Below are 17,306 nucleotides of genomic sequence, written 5' to 3' on the forward strand. Positions count from 1 at the left end.
TACCCTTCCCACCTGCCTCTTTAAAAAAAAAAAAAAAAAAAAATTAAGAAAGGGAAGACATCTAATTTACAGAGTAAATCACTCCATAAATCAGAGTATCTCTACAAAGTACGTACACAATTTTTGGAGTATTTCCATAAAGTAAGTATAATTCACTCTATGACAAAGAAAAGGGGGTTTTCTCATATACTTCTACTGCTTGCTTATAATAACCACCAATAATTTCAACCATCAAAGAATCCTATATGGCCATCTAACCCCTCCTCTGCCTGAAGCAAACCATTTCTTTGCTCAAGTACACCTCCACAGCTCTGTGCCATGTTCGTATACTTGGGTATATTAGGCTACACCTGGCAGCTAACACAGAGCTGAAGCTCTTATCAAAGGAACTTAAGCTCTTCTAATCTGAACATTCTTTCAATTACTTTACAGGCATTCCAACCATCAATGGTGACTGCTAGAGACAGAGAAATAAACATGATACATGACCTCAGACCATGTCTCATAGTCTAATGGGGAAGGTGGGTATTAGATAAATTATCATAAATGACAAAACAGGTACACATGTGGGGCACAAGTGCTACAAGAACTCAGTGTGCCATGAGGACACATGGGCCATGAGACAAATGAGCATGAGAGAGCGAGATTGGGGACAAAGGAAACCATGTTTCCTTAGGGAGGGAACTATACCTTAGGGAGGAAAAGAACAGGCTATCTCCCATATATGAGAATGATCAGGGGAGACTATAAAAGAGATTAATAATAATCACAATAAAAGCAAATACTGATATAATGTTTCCACATACTGGATTCCAGGCATCTTTATAACACCCAGAAATGGAGCCATATAGTGAAGGGCCTTGTAAGAAATACTAAGGATTTTGGCCTTAGTTCCAAGGAAAAACGGGAAGCCTTTGAAAGATCTTCAGATAAAGAGTGGGAAAATATTTTAGAAAGATTAAGTAGCAGTACTGTTGCTCTGCTAACTAAAGAAGCAAGAACAGCCGCAGGAAGACTTGCACGATTATTCCCGTAGTCCAGGTGAGACGGAATGGCCGCCTAAAGGAGGATGAGGATGTGAGCGGAAGACGTCCTACGACAGGTCCCTCTTCCAACAGGTGGTTGTGAACGAACGTAGTAACCCAGAATATCCTCATGGAACAAATCCTGCACCACAATCTTTGGAATATCGCTCACCTATACACCTGAGGCTGGCGCCTGAAATTGTCACATCTTCTGAAGACTTCTACATACACCTATGAGACCGTCTCAGCAATGAATACCGTAAATCATCACAAAGTAGTGTCGAAGTGTACAGGTGAATATGCCGCCCCTCCACCATGATGTTTGCAGCCCTTCCCCAGAAAGTCTGAGACAGAACACGTGCCAGCTTCTCTGAGAGGTGCCCGGACCCGCCATCCCCTCCTCATACTGACTCTATTCTCGGGATTTGACAGAGGACACATCCCACTGAAGGGCAGTATTATTTACGTTGATGTCCCCACTGGACTGTGAGCTCCTTCACTTTTATTCTTCACATTATCTCCCTCTAGCACAATGCCTGGTACACAGGGGAAATTCAGAGAAATGTTTACTGGGAGTCTTTGGTCATGAAACAGAGCAAGGCATGAGGCCATATGTAATAAGGAAATATTAAAAATACTTCAAATATAAATAGGATCGTGGTGCTAACCTATCAGGCACTCCTACCATTTGTGTGATTTAACTGTTTTTTTTATTTGTTTCCTCCAAATCCCATCTACCCTCTCTTCTAACTACTCCCCAAATTCTAAGTCAAGCATTTACTCAAGTAACTTAACCCTCAAATAACTCAAATGAAGAAGACAATATACACCCAATTATCTCATGATTATGGAGAGCAGATAAGCGGACAGAAGATACTCATCTGAAAAGTTAACAGTAAATCAAAGGCACAATCCCAGGGATTTATTTGCCTTTCCGTCTTTGTGCCCCTGTCCCGCAACACCATCCCCAGCCCCGCACGCGGAAGCAGGAACATGTCCAGCCAGACGTGTCAAGCAGGCACTGGAAATACAAAAACAAAATAAGCGATGGTTCCTGCTCTCAAGGATTTTATAGTCTAGCAGAGTAAAATTATGACCATGATAAGGCCGAGACGACTGAATGGGCTGTGGACTGAGCTCCCTGAGCAAAGCAGAGGCAGCCACCTCAGAGGTGCAGGGCAGGGGTGGGTGCAGGGAAGCCTCCTCTTGGAAGACACGTGTGGGCTGAGGCGTAAAGGATGAACACAAGTCCGAGCGGCAAAGTGGAGGATGGAGAGAGTATTTCAAGCAAAGGAACACCACATACAAAAATACAGACATGAGGAAACTTTCATTCAGAACAATTACGAAGCTCCCACCTTGAAGCAGCTGCTGTGCTACACGGTGGTGACAAGTGTGTCTGCTCTTGTGAGATGGATGGAGCGGTAAGTTTATCAATCTGCAAACGCTCAGGATGGCGAGAACAGGAAGGGGACACAGAATGAACCTAAGCCAAAGAGATGGTGAGTTCACAGTCACAGAAAGCCGTGCCACCCACAGGAACACCACCAGGTTTAACCTGAGAGAAATCAGTGTCCACTGAGAATGCCGAGCAGGGGAGGGATGTGATCGGAGAGCGAGCACTGGAGCGAGCGAATCTGTGAGGGGGCCCTACACTATGACGGAGGCAGCACAGAAAGCGAGAGCCTAATGCAGAGAGCTGGGAAGGAGGGGGAACAGACTTAAGGACAGAATGAGGACTCAAGTCACGAAAATGTTGATTTTGAGACACTTACAGAACTCCCAAATGCAAAATGATAATAGCGGCCATTTCATCAGTGACCTTATGTGCCCGGTACCATGTTGAACCAGACGCATTATGTATGCATCGTATGATCACCAAAGTCATGACCACCGCAACACTACAACATCGCTTTTCGATAACCTGCCCCCCTGCAACACTGCAAAACTGGATAAAACTCAGGAAGTTGTGACTGCCTGCCATCCTTGACTCAACCCTTACTTTCATTTCTCTAACCTTATAATAAAGTAATCTTGCACTGGATATCACCAAAACTTGAGGGCCTCAGACAGACTGTCATGGAAGGATGTTCCTGTATTACCTTGTTACTGACTGGGAAACAAAGGCTCAGAGAGGTTGGCTAATTTGTCCAGAGTCCCACAATGAAGGAGTTGGGTGTGAGCCAAGATCTGTGTGACTACAAAGTCCCAGAAACGTAACCATTACAGCACACTGCCCATCTTGACACTGGGGTGGCAAAAGATGATGGGGCAGTTCTTCCCCAGGGATGGCGGCAGGTGCCTGGGCTGGGTAGGGATACTCAAAGAAAGTGAGAGCAAGATGGAAGAGGTGAGTGACAGCTCCCATAATAGCCCATATTCAGGGATAAACTCAGGAACAGGAATTCACAAAAATTCTGGGAAGCAGGAAAAGAAACATAAGGACACCAAAAGAGAAAAGTGCCATAAAAACCAAGGTGTTCCGGAAGGGCATGAGCAACAACGTCTAAACTTCAGGGAGATCAGATAAAACAATAAAAAAGGCCACTGGACTTAACAATAAAAAAGTCATTAACTGGTGACCTCAGCCAGGCAATTTTCCTGGGAATCTAGCAGAAACAAAGATTTGTTTGCAATGATAATAGGTGACGAGGAGGCAGACCATAAGCCTATCCTACGCTTTCTAAAAGCCGGACCAGGAACGAATGCAAGAGGAATCAAAGTCTAGTTTGGTCTGTTTTTCCAAAAAAGGGGAAAACTGAAATTATGTTCAAAGCTAACAGTAAAGGGGCAGTAGAGGCAAACAATGAAAATACAAGCAATTACTTAGTATTTAGCTCAGGATTCTAAATGCAATACAAGTAAAACTATAAAGTAATAAGACAGATTTTATCCTAGGAATGAAATTAGAGAAGTACCCACTGCAGAGAAAAAAAAAAAACACATTTCAATTCTAGGCAGCAGAACTTTCAAAACTGGGCCATCAGTTGTTACTGATAATCAGTAAACAGAAGTCTACAGCGCTCTGTCAGCAAAACAGCCACATAATCATCATTTAGAGCAAAAGAAAGATAAAATAATAAATAAAACATCATGTTGTATATGTGTGATGTTCCCTATCATAGGAAGGGAGCTCCCAAGGTAATACACCTAGAGGTAAACGACACGCAGGGGCCTCTCTTCTCCCACACTCACTAATGCCCTCCATCTGGCCCAGGCCACCAAAACATGGAATAACATATTTGACTGGTCACTTCAGAGAAGAACCTGCACAATCCCAAGAAGGTGGGCAGGGGCAGCCAGCACGGGGCAGCCGGGTTCTCCCACACTGCCTATGTCTACACTAGTGAGCTAATCTGAGTGATTCTGGCTCAACAACAAAAGCAAGCTGCCTGACACCAGCCATGATCTCCAGTACCAGAATTATCAGGATGTCAGGGCAATGTGTCATGGTGATCTACTGGACTTCTCTCTGGGCATCTCTTCGCCAACTCATGTCTCAGAAAACCAAAGCAAGGGTGTCACTTACTGGGTCCTCATCAGCCTCCACATCATAATGCTCCCAAAATATTAAAACTGTTTAAGGCAACAAACGAATATCAAAAACTAATTTTGCCTGGCACTAACAGTACAAAAATAATAGGGAAGATGCCCAGGAGGCAGTTACCCATCTTTCACATGGCCAGATAAAATACTGAAAAGGCCAGAGGTCAGGATCACTAAATAATCATGAGAATGGTAACCTAAACTTAAAACTGAGATAAAGAAAAGTGACCTTGAAGACAATTTCTGGGAGAACCGAGCTACACATCATGTGTGACAGAAAGAGTCAACCCAACCCATCTATCGTACAGTCCAGAAAAATTAACCAAGAACCAGAGACGAAACAGTGCTTATGGTATAATCCCCAAAAAACAAATCAGAATCCACAGTAGATGAGGAAATGAAAAGACACATGAAGTAGGAAGACTCAACTTTATAAAAATGTCAAGTTATCTATGTAAATGCACAAATTTTACTCATTCCTAAAAATGTAACAACGGGTACCCCATCCACCTAAGGCCAGACAAACAAGTTGTGGCCATCCCCATGCCACAGGGTATCTGAAAAGTTCTGAGTAAAAGCGGTATTATTCTGCTGGACTTGTACCCTTTGTTCCTGATTTGGTTCCGAATAACTTGAATAACCAGGCTGATTTCCAAATCCATATCCACCTGAGAAACTATCAGCCATTAACAAGAACATTCTCTTCAAAAGGAAGAATACATCACACAGGGAGAAAGCAGGATCCAGTCAGACAACCTGGATGGATAAGAGTAGTCAAGGACACAGACACACACCCCGGTAACTAGCTGAGCTCATCTGTGCTACTATATGCCAGGATCCCCGTGGGAGCGGACGAGACCACAGAGGCCTGAGGCAGTGTCTGGGTGTGGGCAATCTTCTGGGTTTGGACCTGGGTTTGTTCAGTTTATAAAACTTCACTGAGCCTACATTTATGGTATGTGTACTTTTCTGTATGTGCATTATATCGCAATGTAAAGTTTTTATACAAGACTGTAATACAGATTTTGGAAAAATAAGGATTTCTAAAACTTTGGAGCACAGAACAGCAGTTATAGGAATCCAAGTTTAGACTCTCAAAAAGGCTACTTTGAAGATGACCATTCTGAGCTACGTGAATCATCTAGATAGTAGAAAAATCAACATCCACTTTCCAGCTCACAGTTACAGATCCCTATGGTTAACAGCACTGCACACTCATCTTCCCTTAGTCTCACCTGGGCTCATTCTTAGTTCGCCTCCCCCATCCCAACTCCTTTCACTTCTATTTAAATGAATAAAGATGTATAATGTATAATAAAGATGTATAATGTATAATGATGTATAATGATTTCCTTTACTCATTATCCTTCAAAAGAGAACAGCATATGCTATAAAAGACACAGTACAAAAAATACGCTTTATAACCTTAACTGATGGGACAAATCCAGAATTTTTCAGGCCAGTATCTAACTTAGAAAGAGTTCAGACAATGGTTTTATAAGAGAAAGGATGCTCGCAAAGTTGAAAGATTCTATTAAAATGAGACCCATGCTGGTCTTTCCCCCAGATCACTCTGTCTTTTCCTACAAAAAATTCTCAACAAAGGACACCCATCCTTTGCCAAGACCTCAAGAGTTCTCTTTCCTGACACTGCCATCAGTGTGCAGTCCCTGGAGCTGAGCCAGAACAGCCACAAAAAACTCTGGAGGACTGGGTGGTGTGGGCGACACAAGGCTGGCAGGTGTAAGCCCTGAGCTCCAGGCACACATGACCTTCTGACCTTTGAACCAAACTTCTTTCCCTCCTTCCTCTGTGCAATCCAACCAGTAACAACCAGTAGTGAGCTGTGCTCACTACTACATGGGCTAAGAGACATGAGACTCGAGGGTTCACATGAGAAAGGAAATGGGAAAGCATTACAAAGCTGTGTAAGGGACACCTGGGTGGCTCAGTCCGTTAAGTGTCTGCCTTCAGCTCAGATCATGATCCCAGCAACCTGGGATCAAGTCCCATATTGGGCACCTTGCTCAGCGGGGAGCCTGCCTCTCCCTCTGCTTGCTACTCCCCCTACTTGTGCTCTCTCATTCTTCCCCTCACTGACAAATAAATAAAATATTAAAAAAAAAAAAAAAAAAGCTGTGTAAGAAATTACCACAAATGGTAATTTATGGTGACAGGAGAGGTTTTGAAATGCAATACCACCCTTGGATTCTTTTATATGTCCAAATCTAGCACTGAAATGCCTTAAAATATAACAATTACATTAGGTTAAACCATCTGAAATTGTTGACTTATAGGTTTAGAATGGTAACTTTCGGTAATTTCCTACTGGTTCAACTTCACAGAAAACTTATAAAAACTATTTATACTTTTAGCAATAGGTTTATTTAAAAAACAAAACAAAACAAAAAACCTAAGCAACTATAATACCTCGGGTTTGGGCAGCTTCCTTTAAAGCAGCTATAAGGTGAGGCTTCAAGTTATCCAAAATGAACCTTCCTTCAAGACCTGGGAAAAGGGACCTAAAAAGTGAAAGAAACACAGCAATTGTAACCTTCTAACAATTCTAAGATAAGAGAAATTCAATTACATAATTTCATTTCAGTTAAATGTACTACTTTATATAAATTATAATGCACATACCAAATCACACTGCAATACTTTTTGATCGAATACTATCTAGGCATCCCTTTAAAACACGGTGGCATCATGCGCCATAGCCAAGTCCAGAATAGTCTAAACATCTTAGAATGAAATTAACTTTATTTTCTGAGATTCATACACATCCTCATTTATAAAGAGTTCCTTAATGCGCTGTTCTCATTAAATTCAATTTCATCAAAATAATTTATTATCAACTCAATCTAACTTTGTTATTAGTGCTTTAGAACCCTTGTTTTCAGTGTCCTGTTATGAGATATCCAAGAGAAATGACTGCTCGATAACTTTTAGGCTGACCAACATCTGAATGCTTTCTCACTTGAGAATATAAAAATACACCCTTTCATAGTTTAACAAAGTATTTCTGCGAAAGTCTTCCTGACTATAGCTCTACCCTGATGGCGACTAATGGATTTCACAGTAAAGGACTCTAGATGTACGTGGGGGTGGGGGGAGGGAACAGTGCGGCAGAAGTGTGAGCTCTACCTTGGATAGTCTTCTGAGGTAATATAAATAACATCTTGATCTGATACAGATGAGGAGAAGGGCACAAAATTTCCGTTTTGTAAAGGTAGCAGCTCCAACCCCAGCAGTTCACTGTAGGCTTGGTCAGAAAGCACAAATTCCAGAAGGTGAAGCTTGTCTTGGGCATCACCTGGTTGCACAGACTTCCTCAGCACCTGCCGCACCCACGCAGGCGTCACCTTCCTCACGGGCTTGGCGCTGGAGGCAGCGAGCTGAACGGCAGCAGCAAGATTGGCGGGTACCTTGACAATCTGCTTCCCTGAGCTCTGGAGGTAGCTGAGCACGGTTTTCGTGTATTCCAAACTTTCGTCCAGTTCTGAGAAGTAGGCCTCCTCCAACTTGACCCAGTGGTTGCTAATGGAATACAGGACCGCGTTCTGGAACAGCTCGTTAAACAGAGGCTCCAACACTGGCTGCCAGTGCACCTTGACTTTGTTCGCATCGGGCCAAAGCTTATAGATGATGTCAACCGACAAGGGAAAATCAGAGCTCCTTTCTGTCTCCAGACGTTTTATGGAATCTAAGATCAGAGTCGCGTAGGCTTTAGGGACAACATTCACAACCAGAAATTCATTCCACAAGGCTGCCGGGTCTCTCCACTGGTCCAGCTCTCGCCACTTGATGCTTCTGCGATTGTCAGTCAGGCCAAAAAACCCGCTGATGTGAATTGGGAGGCCCGTTTTGCTTTCCTCACCTGGCGGCAAAGGAAGAAAGCAGAAGGCTTTTCCTGAGAAATCGGCTGTTGCTCCTTTTTCTTCATCATCTCTTGATAAAGACATGGCTATTCCAATGATTGGGACAAATTTCAATTCATCAGCTAAAGAATCAAGTTTACCACTAATCCCTCGCCCACCCACACTGTTACACACCAGCCAGGAGGTTTTTTGTGCGTCCTTAGTACTCTCATCTTCTAAAACTATATTTATATGATATGTTACACAGGTTATGCTATTGCTTGGAATCTTTTTACAATAGTTACTTATAGCAGTTTCCAGAATCTTTACAGAATTGGGCCGCTCGTGCTTCAGGGCCTTATTCTCACTAGCAGTTACCCTAAATACCAGTCTCTTGGTTCCATCGGCCTCTCGGACATGTAAGGAAACATCCTGCACACTTTTCAGGAAGAGCAGCACTGTGTCCGCATCTGCCCTGAACGAGTCAAACAGCTCAAGGACCTTCTGCTTATTGTAGAGATTACTACTAAGCTGGGAAGGTTGTAGGCGAAGAGGGAAACGGAAAAACGTTCCTGGAAAATTGGCATTTACAAACGTTTCCTTGGTGCTTCCAAAAATGCCAATAAATGGAGCAAACTGGTCTGAAAGTTCACTAATTTCTTTGCTGTCATCTTTGAGATTCCAACACTGGCCTGATTCATGTGGACCAAAAAGCGTTTGATGAGGGTCTAGCATCCCAATCTGGTCACCACTAAATATGCAAGGAACATCTGTAAAGAAAATTTCGACAGTCATGATCAACTCTGAAATTTAACACACAATTATAATTACAATGTACAATTACTATCAAAATATTTTAAGTGGAAAAGCACAAACCATAAAGTGACTCTAACACAGCTTTATCTAAGAACAAACTAAATTTAGCTCAGGAATTTAATTCTCTGAACATGAAATCTAATGATTTCTCTTTTGATTCATTAAGTACCAGGCAGAGAAACTTCAGATGATTACTATGAAAACGTAAGAGAAATCTTCAAACACCTACTACACAATCAACATATCTGAAAGATATTTATACTCAGCCCCCACAGCCACCTGAACCCAATTATACAAAAATGTACATCCTATGCTCAAAATACACATTCCCACCACAGAGTCTCTGAAAGTGGGGGAGGGAAAGGACAGTGCAGGTGACACCCCCACGTGTTACCCAGTGAGCCAAGGCCCCGGGATACGTCTATAAGCAGCCCCCTGGTTTACTACCATCCCGTGCCTCTCATGCTGAGCACACCTCACCACACGGAACCCAAGCACAGTGCCCTGGGAGACATATTTTTTATACAGCAACTATTTCAACTGTTTCTCAACCACAGACAATACTACTTTGACAGAGGCAGAAAACTAGGTACATCAGATGCTCTGTACTTAGAGAAATTCTTCAACGCAGTGCCTTTCTATGGACTTCCTGAGAGTAATTTTCACATGGTCTGCCTCACCTGCTGACTTTCACACCTAACCCTCACACAAGATGCACCTTCATATTCACAGTCATCAACAGCAGCCTGTGCTGTCACAACCACGGCCTCCTAAACTTCCAGGTATTTTAAGTAGGAAATAAGAGGTCCACCAACCCAGCTGCTAAATCCATCAACAATGCGATGGGATGGCACTCCCGTCTGCACTCCAGTTACTAAAATTATGTCAGAGATTCCGGATAGTTGTAAAGCATAACGTATGACCTTTGCAAATCCCCAGATTAGAGCACAGCATTCCAGTTAATGCTGTCCCACAGAAGCATGCTCATTCACGAACCGTGAACAAACCCACAGTGCTACGCGGATGTGGCAGTCAGCTAGACTCCCCAACTAAACAATTCGTTCCTGTAGGACACTCTCCACGCTTATGCGCGGGTTTAAAACTTCCACATGTCACAGACCTGAGGGGTAACTCATCAATGGTTGAACACACCAGTGCTAACATTCATGTATAATTGTTACATAACACTGCGAGATGGAATTTAATATATGATTTACATTCCACAATATATTATAATAATACAAATGCAATAAAAAATAGAAGCTTACAAAACTGGGCTACAGTGACCCAACACCCCACTTGCCAGTCCCAATTCAGGCTAGAGGTTTGAGAACAATACCACCCTCTTCTCTGAAGAGTGTTCCAGTGTGAACAATAAGTTATATGGTTTCCCTAGCTATAGCTACAGCTCTGCTAGCTAGCTCATTCTGCCCTCCTGCAAGTTCAAAATGCAAACAGAGTATGAAACTAAACCATAGCAAGTGCCAATTCCATTAAAAAAAACTTTTTAGCACAAACTGCAGTAAATTCTGAGAGCTTTGACTATGGAAGATACATCTACTCTTAGAGACGTCTACACGAAGAGTTTAAAGTACTTCCTATTGTAACCACAAACCAGAATCCTCATATTCTTTCTAGATTCAAAATGTGATTTCAAAGTAATCTTTGAAATACTCAAAGGTTTAAGAAGAGCAAAATTTTTATCAGGAAAATGTTAAGAAATCAGAATCAAAGATCTTCACTTTGTTATTCAATTCTACTGAATATTATACTTTCCTCTTCAATCTCCTAATATTTAAAAATAGGTACAAGAAAATCTGTGAAAATGCTTTTGTCTGACTCAAAGATAGTCAGTATAAAACTTTTTAGAGTAGTAACAATTTATGCAGGTATTTTAAGAACTACAGTTCAAACCTCACGTAAAATGACTAAATATGTAATATTACACTGAACCCACCAGATCACAGAATTAATTTTCAACATCACATGATGAGGCTCTGGTGTACCGACCATAATAACTTTAGAAAACATGGATAGGTCACTGGCATACTTCTTACCGCCATCAGGAAATTTGAAAAAGATGCCTTTTAAAAGTACCACCTCCAAAGTTAACTAAGTAAATTACAAAATATAGGTTAAAATAATTTTCATGACCATGACCCCAAAACCAAATACTATACCTGTTATATGATAGACAGAATTAAACCCAATTCCGAATCTTCCAACCTTCAGGGGGTCGTCCTTTTTCCTGCTCCTGGCTATTTCCTGAATGCCGTGCCAGTCCTCTGGTGTGAAAACTGCATTGTTGTACACATACAGAGCTGGCCCTGGGTGGTAAAGCACACAAGCAATATTCAGAAAGAAGTAAGGCATGGTGTTCAGGCCTCTGCCAAGAGCTTCCGCCACATAAAACTGCTTATTCCATGGGCAGATGGAAAGAAGTGAATGGATGGGGCGCCTGGGTGGCTCAGTGGGTTAAAGCCTCTGCCTTCAGCTCAGGTCATGATCCCAGGGTCCTGGGATGGAGCCCCACATCGGCCTCTCTGCTCAGCAGGGAGCCTGCTTCCCCCTCTCTCTCTGCCTACTTGTGATCTCTGCCAAATAAATAAATAAAATCTTCAAAAAAAAAAAAAAGTGAATGGAATGACTGAATTCTGCAAAATAATTCTGATTTTCACAATAAAAGTAAAAACACAAGCTAATGGTAAAAATAACTAGCAGGGGAAAAAAATTATTGCTGGCCAAAACTCCAAAAAGGGAAAATTAAGAATGTTATGATACTTAACACATCCAAACCACAGAGCAAACAAGGAAGTTAATCAGAGTATACTATTACTTGACAAAATTTGCTCCTAAATGGTAGATTTAAATCATTTTGTAAATGGGATAACCTATAAAAGTACTAAGGAGACTTGTTATCTAAAAACAAACCTTGTTAAGGGGCACCTGGGTGGCTCAGTAGTTAAGCGTCTGCCTTCCCAGGGTCCTGGGATCAAGCCCTGAATCCTGCTCCCTGCTCAGCGGGAAGCCTGCTTCTCCCTCTTCCACTCCCCCTGCTTGTGTTCCCTCTCTTGCTGTCTCTATCAAATAAATAAAATCTTTAAAAAAAAAAAAAAACCTTGTTAATACATTATTTCATAAGAAGAAAAATAATCCTTTAGTCATGTTAATAATCACCTTGTTTGTTTCTGTTTTTGTCAGCCTCTGGAATTTTCTATATGAGGGATTATCTGAATAACTAAAACAATCATTAATGTGACAAATTTTAAAATCAACACTTCAGAATAATAGTACCCTGTCTTCAAAGTCATTCTTTTACTTTTTTGTTTTTTTTAAGATTTTATTTATTTATTTGACAGAGATCACAAGCAGGCAGAGAGGCAGGCAGCGGTGGGCAGGGGAAGCAGGCTCCCTGGTGAGCAGAGAGCCCAATGGGGGGCTCGATCCCAGGACTCTAGGATTGTGACCTGAGTTAAAGGCAGAGGCTTAACACACTGAGCCATCTAGGTGCCCCCAAAGTAGTTCTTTTAAAAGGTTAGCTTTATAATTCAAAATGTTTGAATTTATAATGTGAATTTATCATTCAAAGCATTTTTGGAACACTGCTTTTTTAAACTTCAGAATTTGAAAGAATTCAAACTTTCTTTGAATATATTCAACTATAGTTAATTTGTCATACTTAAAAATAATTAACAAAGTGCAAAGATATCTTAAGTGCATAGCTTAAGAAAGTCTTTCAAAGCAAACAAACCTGTAGAACCTCCATCCAAATGAACACAGAGAACGTTCCAGCACCCCCAAAAGCCTCCTTCACAGGCCTATTAAATTCAAGATATGGGGATGCTGACCATTGCTTGTTTTACAAAAATGGACTGCTGCTGTAATAGTCTAAGAATGGAGAACAAAGTAGCCAAGACTGCCAAGGCCTTTCCAAGGAAGAGGACACAGGGGCTGAAGTGGACTCTGGATTTCAGACTCAGCTCTACTGTTACCAACTCAGAACTTCGGGCAAACGAAAGCCTTTAAGGTTCAGTGTCCTCGTCTGCTCGTCTGTCAAATAAGGATGAGAAAAGTATCGCCTTACAAAGGAGTGTGGAGGCTCAAATGAACAATACAAATTAGGGACCAGCACAATGCCTGCAGCAGAGTAAACCCCGAAACAATCAGATCCTGTGATTGCTGTAATCATTAGTAGTGTATGTCATGTCAAGTATTTATGATCAACAAAATACTAACACAGGAATCTTAATAAAGTAAGTATCTTAATCGCCAACAGCTAACTCTAGCTGGCCTGAAAGAGCATCTCATGAACAGTGTCTAGTTCTGCCTATTCCAAATATCCATTAAAAATACCTGTGAAGGCACAGAAACCGGGACCACAAAACCTCACAACACTGAACACCGGGACTGAGTGAGCCTCTGCCAGAATCCAGAAAGAACTTGCACAAGTAGAAGGTCTATGGAAGGGAATTATTAGTCCAGGAGGGAGGGACGCCTGGGTGGCTCAGTGGGTTAAGCGGCTGCCTTCAGCTCAGGTCATGATCCCAGCGTCCTGGCATCGGGTCCCACATCGGGCTCCTTGCTCAGCAGGGAGCCTGCTTCTCCCTCTGCCTCTGCCTGCCTGTGCTCACTCCCTCTCTCTCTCTCTCTCTCTCTGACAAATAAAGAAGTAAAATCTTAAAAAAAAAAAAAAAAAAAAAAACAAGTCCAGTGGGGAGCACACCACATAACCCTGGCAGGAGCAAAGCAGAGCTGCCAGCCTGGAGGAAGACCTCCCTTCCTTGCCACTGTCAACCCAAAATCCCCTGTGGCCCAGCTGCTTCTAGAAAATACCTGCCAAGATAGAAAACAGATGTATGTTCTTACGAATTCATACAAAGCAGTGCTTCACACAGAAAGGAATTTCCTCCTCACAACCTCACTGTCCAAGGTTTACTGTCTCCCATTGGACCCATCAGTGAGCTCCTAGAAGGAAGGACACAGGCGACATAAACTCCTGTTTGTGGAACTGCCCTGTGTGCCAGTCTCTGGAGTGTGCCTGCCACACGTGCACGGCAGCCTACAGGGCACACTTGCCTGACACACGTGTACACGGCCTTCCGCAGCGTGCCTCACACACAGGCTAGCCTGTGGCTGAACCAGGCAGCGCTCAGATGAGCCCACCACAGCCAGCAGACAACTGCGCACGGCAGCTCGATGCATCACTCTTCACTGGCTTCTGTACTGAGCAGGCGTAATCCAGTTCTTAGTTCAGATTTTAATCATGTTCTTATCTGATTACCCTCATCCTGGAATAATACTCATCCAGGAGATTTAATCTTGAATCTCACTGAATCTCCACCTCTACCTTGAAGGTCAATTTTAAAATACCCCAATCCACCCTGATTGAAAAGGTAGGTGCCTCTTCCTTCTGAGAGTGAAATAACAAAAGAATAAACTTCTTTGGAGAATTTTCTCGTACAGGAGATAGTTATCTGGGAAGGAAAGGTGAGAAGCAGGCCTGCAATCAACTTTCTCCTTTGGAAAGGTTACAGGGAGAGAGAGAGAACCCAGCCCAATCTCCTTGTAAACATGCCGAGGACAGATCTCTGGGCAAACACACTAACACTATCTGCTAGTAGGAGTCTAGTAGATGCATTCAGCATTTGCTTATTATAACTAAACCTGGAATTTACAGATTTAGGGGAACGAGTCATAAGCTATTTAATTATCAGAGAAAAATGTGAATATGTTTTATCACTGAAATAGCTCCTTTCATGTAGGCAATGGCCTGCGTGCATCACTGAGAGGCCACTCCTGCTCAATGTAGGCCCAGATGTGTCCAGCACAGCATGAATGGACCTAACAGGAAGTGCTGGGAGTCTTCTCCACACTTCCTTCACTGTTTCTATTAACTACATTCTTGAAATCCTAACTGGGATGAAAATGGGTGAGAACTCCCCATTTCTATGCACCTGATTTGACAGATTGAGACTTCTGTCATCTGATTATATAAAAAAGAACAAAAACAAGGTGCACTGAAAAGTTCTCATTTGCAAAATTAACTATCAATAACGGAAAACAAAACTAATATCCAAGAAGATGATACCAACTAAGAAAACAACAACATCTGAACATAAGAGAAAGACATTCTCAAATACCCAAGAGCATGCAGGGTCCTTAACAAATATTTGTTAAATAAAGGTATCAAAGATCATTTCTCCCTATTTTTATGTGTCCAAGTTTATTTTAGGAATGTAGGCATTTCTGATACTTAGAGGTAGACTCTGATAATCAAGAGTCTACCTCTAAGTATACAGCCAACCCTCGAGCAACACAGGTTTGAACTGCACGGATTACACATGATTTTCTTTGATAACCGCTGTAAATGTACTTTCTTTCTGTTGTGATTTTCTTAACATTATTTTCCCCTCTAATTTATTTATTTTGGAATCATATAGTATATAATACATATAACATACAAAATATGTGTTAATTGACTATGCTATGGATAAGATGCTTCTGGTCAATATTCAGCTGTTAGGAGTTAAGTTTTGGGGGAGTCAGAAGTTATACACAGATTTTTGACTGCAAGGGGCTCATTCTTCCAGGGTCAACTGTACTTACAAATAAATTCAGTCAAATAATCATGTTCCAAATACTTTTTTTAAACAAGGTAAACTCAAGGCTAGAAGCAAAAAATCCTAGACCTTAGGTAGGAGTTTGAAGCAAAACACTTCTAGGATCTCCTCACACTGTCACCTTTATGGCTCTATGGTACACACATAATAATATCAATGTGACACCAGACATAAAATTTTCACACAGATGAACCCATTTAATCCACAAAATAACTTAGAGGCAGGGATGCATGGGAGGCTCACTTGATTAAGCATCTGCCTTCTGCTCAGGTCAAGATCTCAGGGTCCTAGAATGGAGCCCCATGTTGGGCTCCCTGCTCAGTGATGAGTCTGCTTCTCCCTCTCCCTCTGTACTTGCTCATGCTCTCTCTCAAATAAATAAATAAATAAAACCTTAAAGAAAAAAATAACTTAGAGGCAGATTTTGTCCTTATAACCATTTATAGGCAAGTGGGCTGAAATTAAGCAGGGCCAGGCCATCTGCTTCATGATGGTGAGTAAATATGAGGACTGGAGTGGTCATTGGGCAAACGGGTACCCAGTGGAGACATGATCTGTGGTGGGCCCATGCAGGACCAGGACCTGAACAACAGCCTCCTGTCCACACCTGCTATCTTTCAACAACAGTCACGATAAACCAGGGAATCTGAGAACCTGATACTCCTCTCATAAAACTGGATGACATTAGAGAGACGGCCGGCCCCATCACCAAGGCAGGACAGGTCTGGGCTACAATGGCAGCCTTCTGGTGCGTTACGTCTCACTGTCTTCAGACAAAGAAGTACAACTTGCCTATCACAAATCTGACCAAGAACAAATATATCAGCTGTAATAAATGTTAAATATATACTGTTTAAAGAATTTAACAATTAATGTTGATATTCTCCTAAATCGTAAAACATATTTTCAAATCTATATGACTTACATCTCTTTAAAAGTCTGTTCAGGGAAGTTTGACTCAATTGTTCTTATTTTCAATACCTTCCATTGTTTTTAGTCATACTATTATATATAATCATATCTAGTTGTTCATACATATCATCCTATTGACTTTTAAGGTGCACTAAAAGTTATGAACATAGTACACAGCATATCACAAAGTAGGACGGAGGTATCCGGAGTTGACCGGTATGGTTCTCTTACTTTCCTTGCACTGTCCTTATTCCATTGTCTCCTCTAACCCTTCTTCCCAAACCACATCAAAACACCTAACAGTAGAAAACAAGACTTCTTTCTAAATCCAGAGAACTGTTACATATGTGGAAAGGGTATCCATTCTGTCTTGCTAATAATATAACTCACAAGTTTACTGAATAGAATAAGACACTTATGTATTTACATGGTTACTTTGAATTTCAAGATTTTTACTCTGTTCTCTAAAAATACTGACTTGGCAGACTCCTGCCCATCAAAAGCAGAGAAAAACATCTGGGAAAGTG

The 17,306-nt window shown here is 41.7% G+C and overlaps 1 protein-coding gene across 4 annotated transcripts in view; it reads right to left on the bottom strand.

Moving 5' to 3' along the window:
- Positions 1-17,306, bottom strand: part of SACS (sacsin molecular chaperone) — a 94,031-nt gene that overhangs the window by 17,437 nt on the left and 59,288 nt on the right. For all 4 annotated transcript variants that reach the window (XM_004774344.3, XM_004774343.3, XM_004774346.3 and 1 more), the window contains 3 exons: positions 11,428-11,574; positions 7,719-9,201; positions 7,002-7,093 (listed from right to left, as the gene is read on the bottom strand). In XM_004774344.3, coding sequence (XP_004774401.1) covers positions 7,002-7,093; positions 7,719-9,201; positions 11,428-11,574 — 1,722 coding nt within the window. The remainder of the gene's footprint in view (positions 1-7,001; positions 7,094-7,718; positions 9,202-11,427; positions 11,575-17,306) is intronic.

The sequence above is a fragment of the Mustela putorius genome, unplaced genomic scaffold, assembly GCF_011764305.1.
Source record: "Mustela putorius furo isolate JIRA1106 unplaced genomic scaffold, ASM1176430v1.1 tig00004035_pilon_pilon_pilon, whole genome shotgun sequence".
Classification (NCBI taxonomy): Eukaryota; Metazoa; Chordata; class Mammalia; order Carnivora; family Mustelidae; genus Mustela; species Mustela putorius.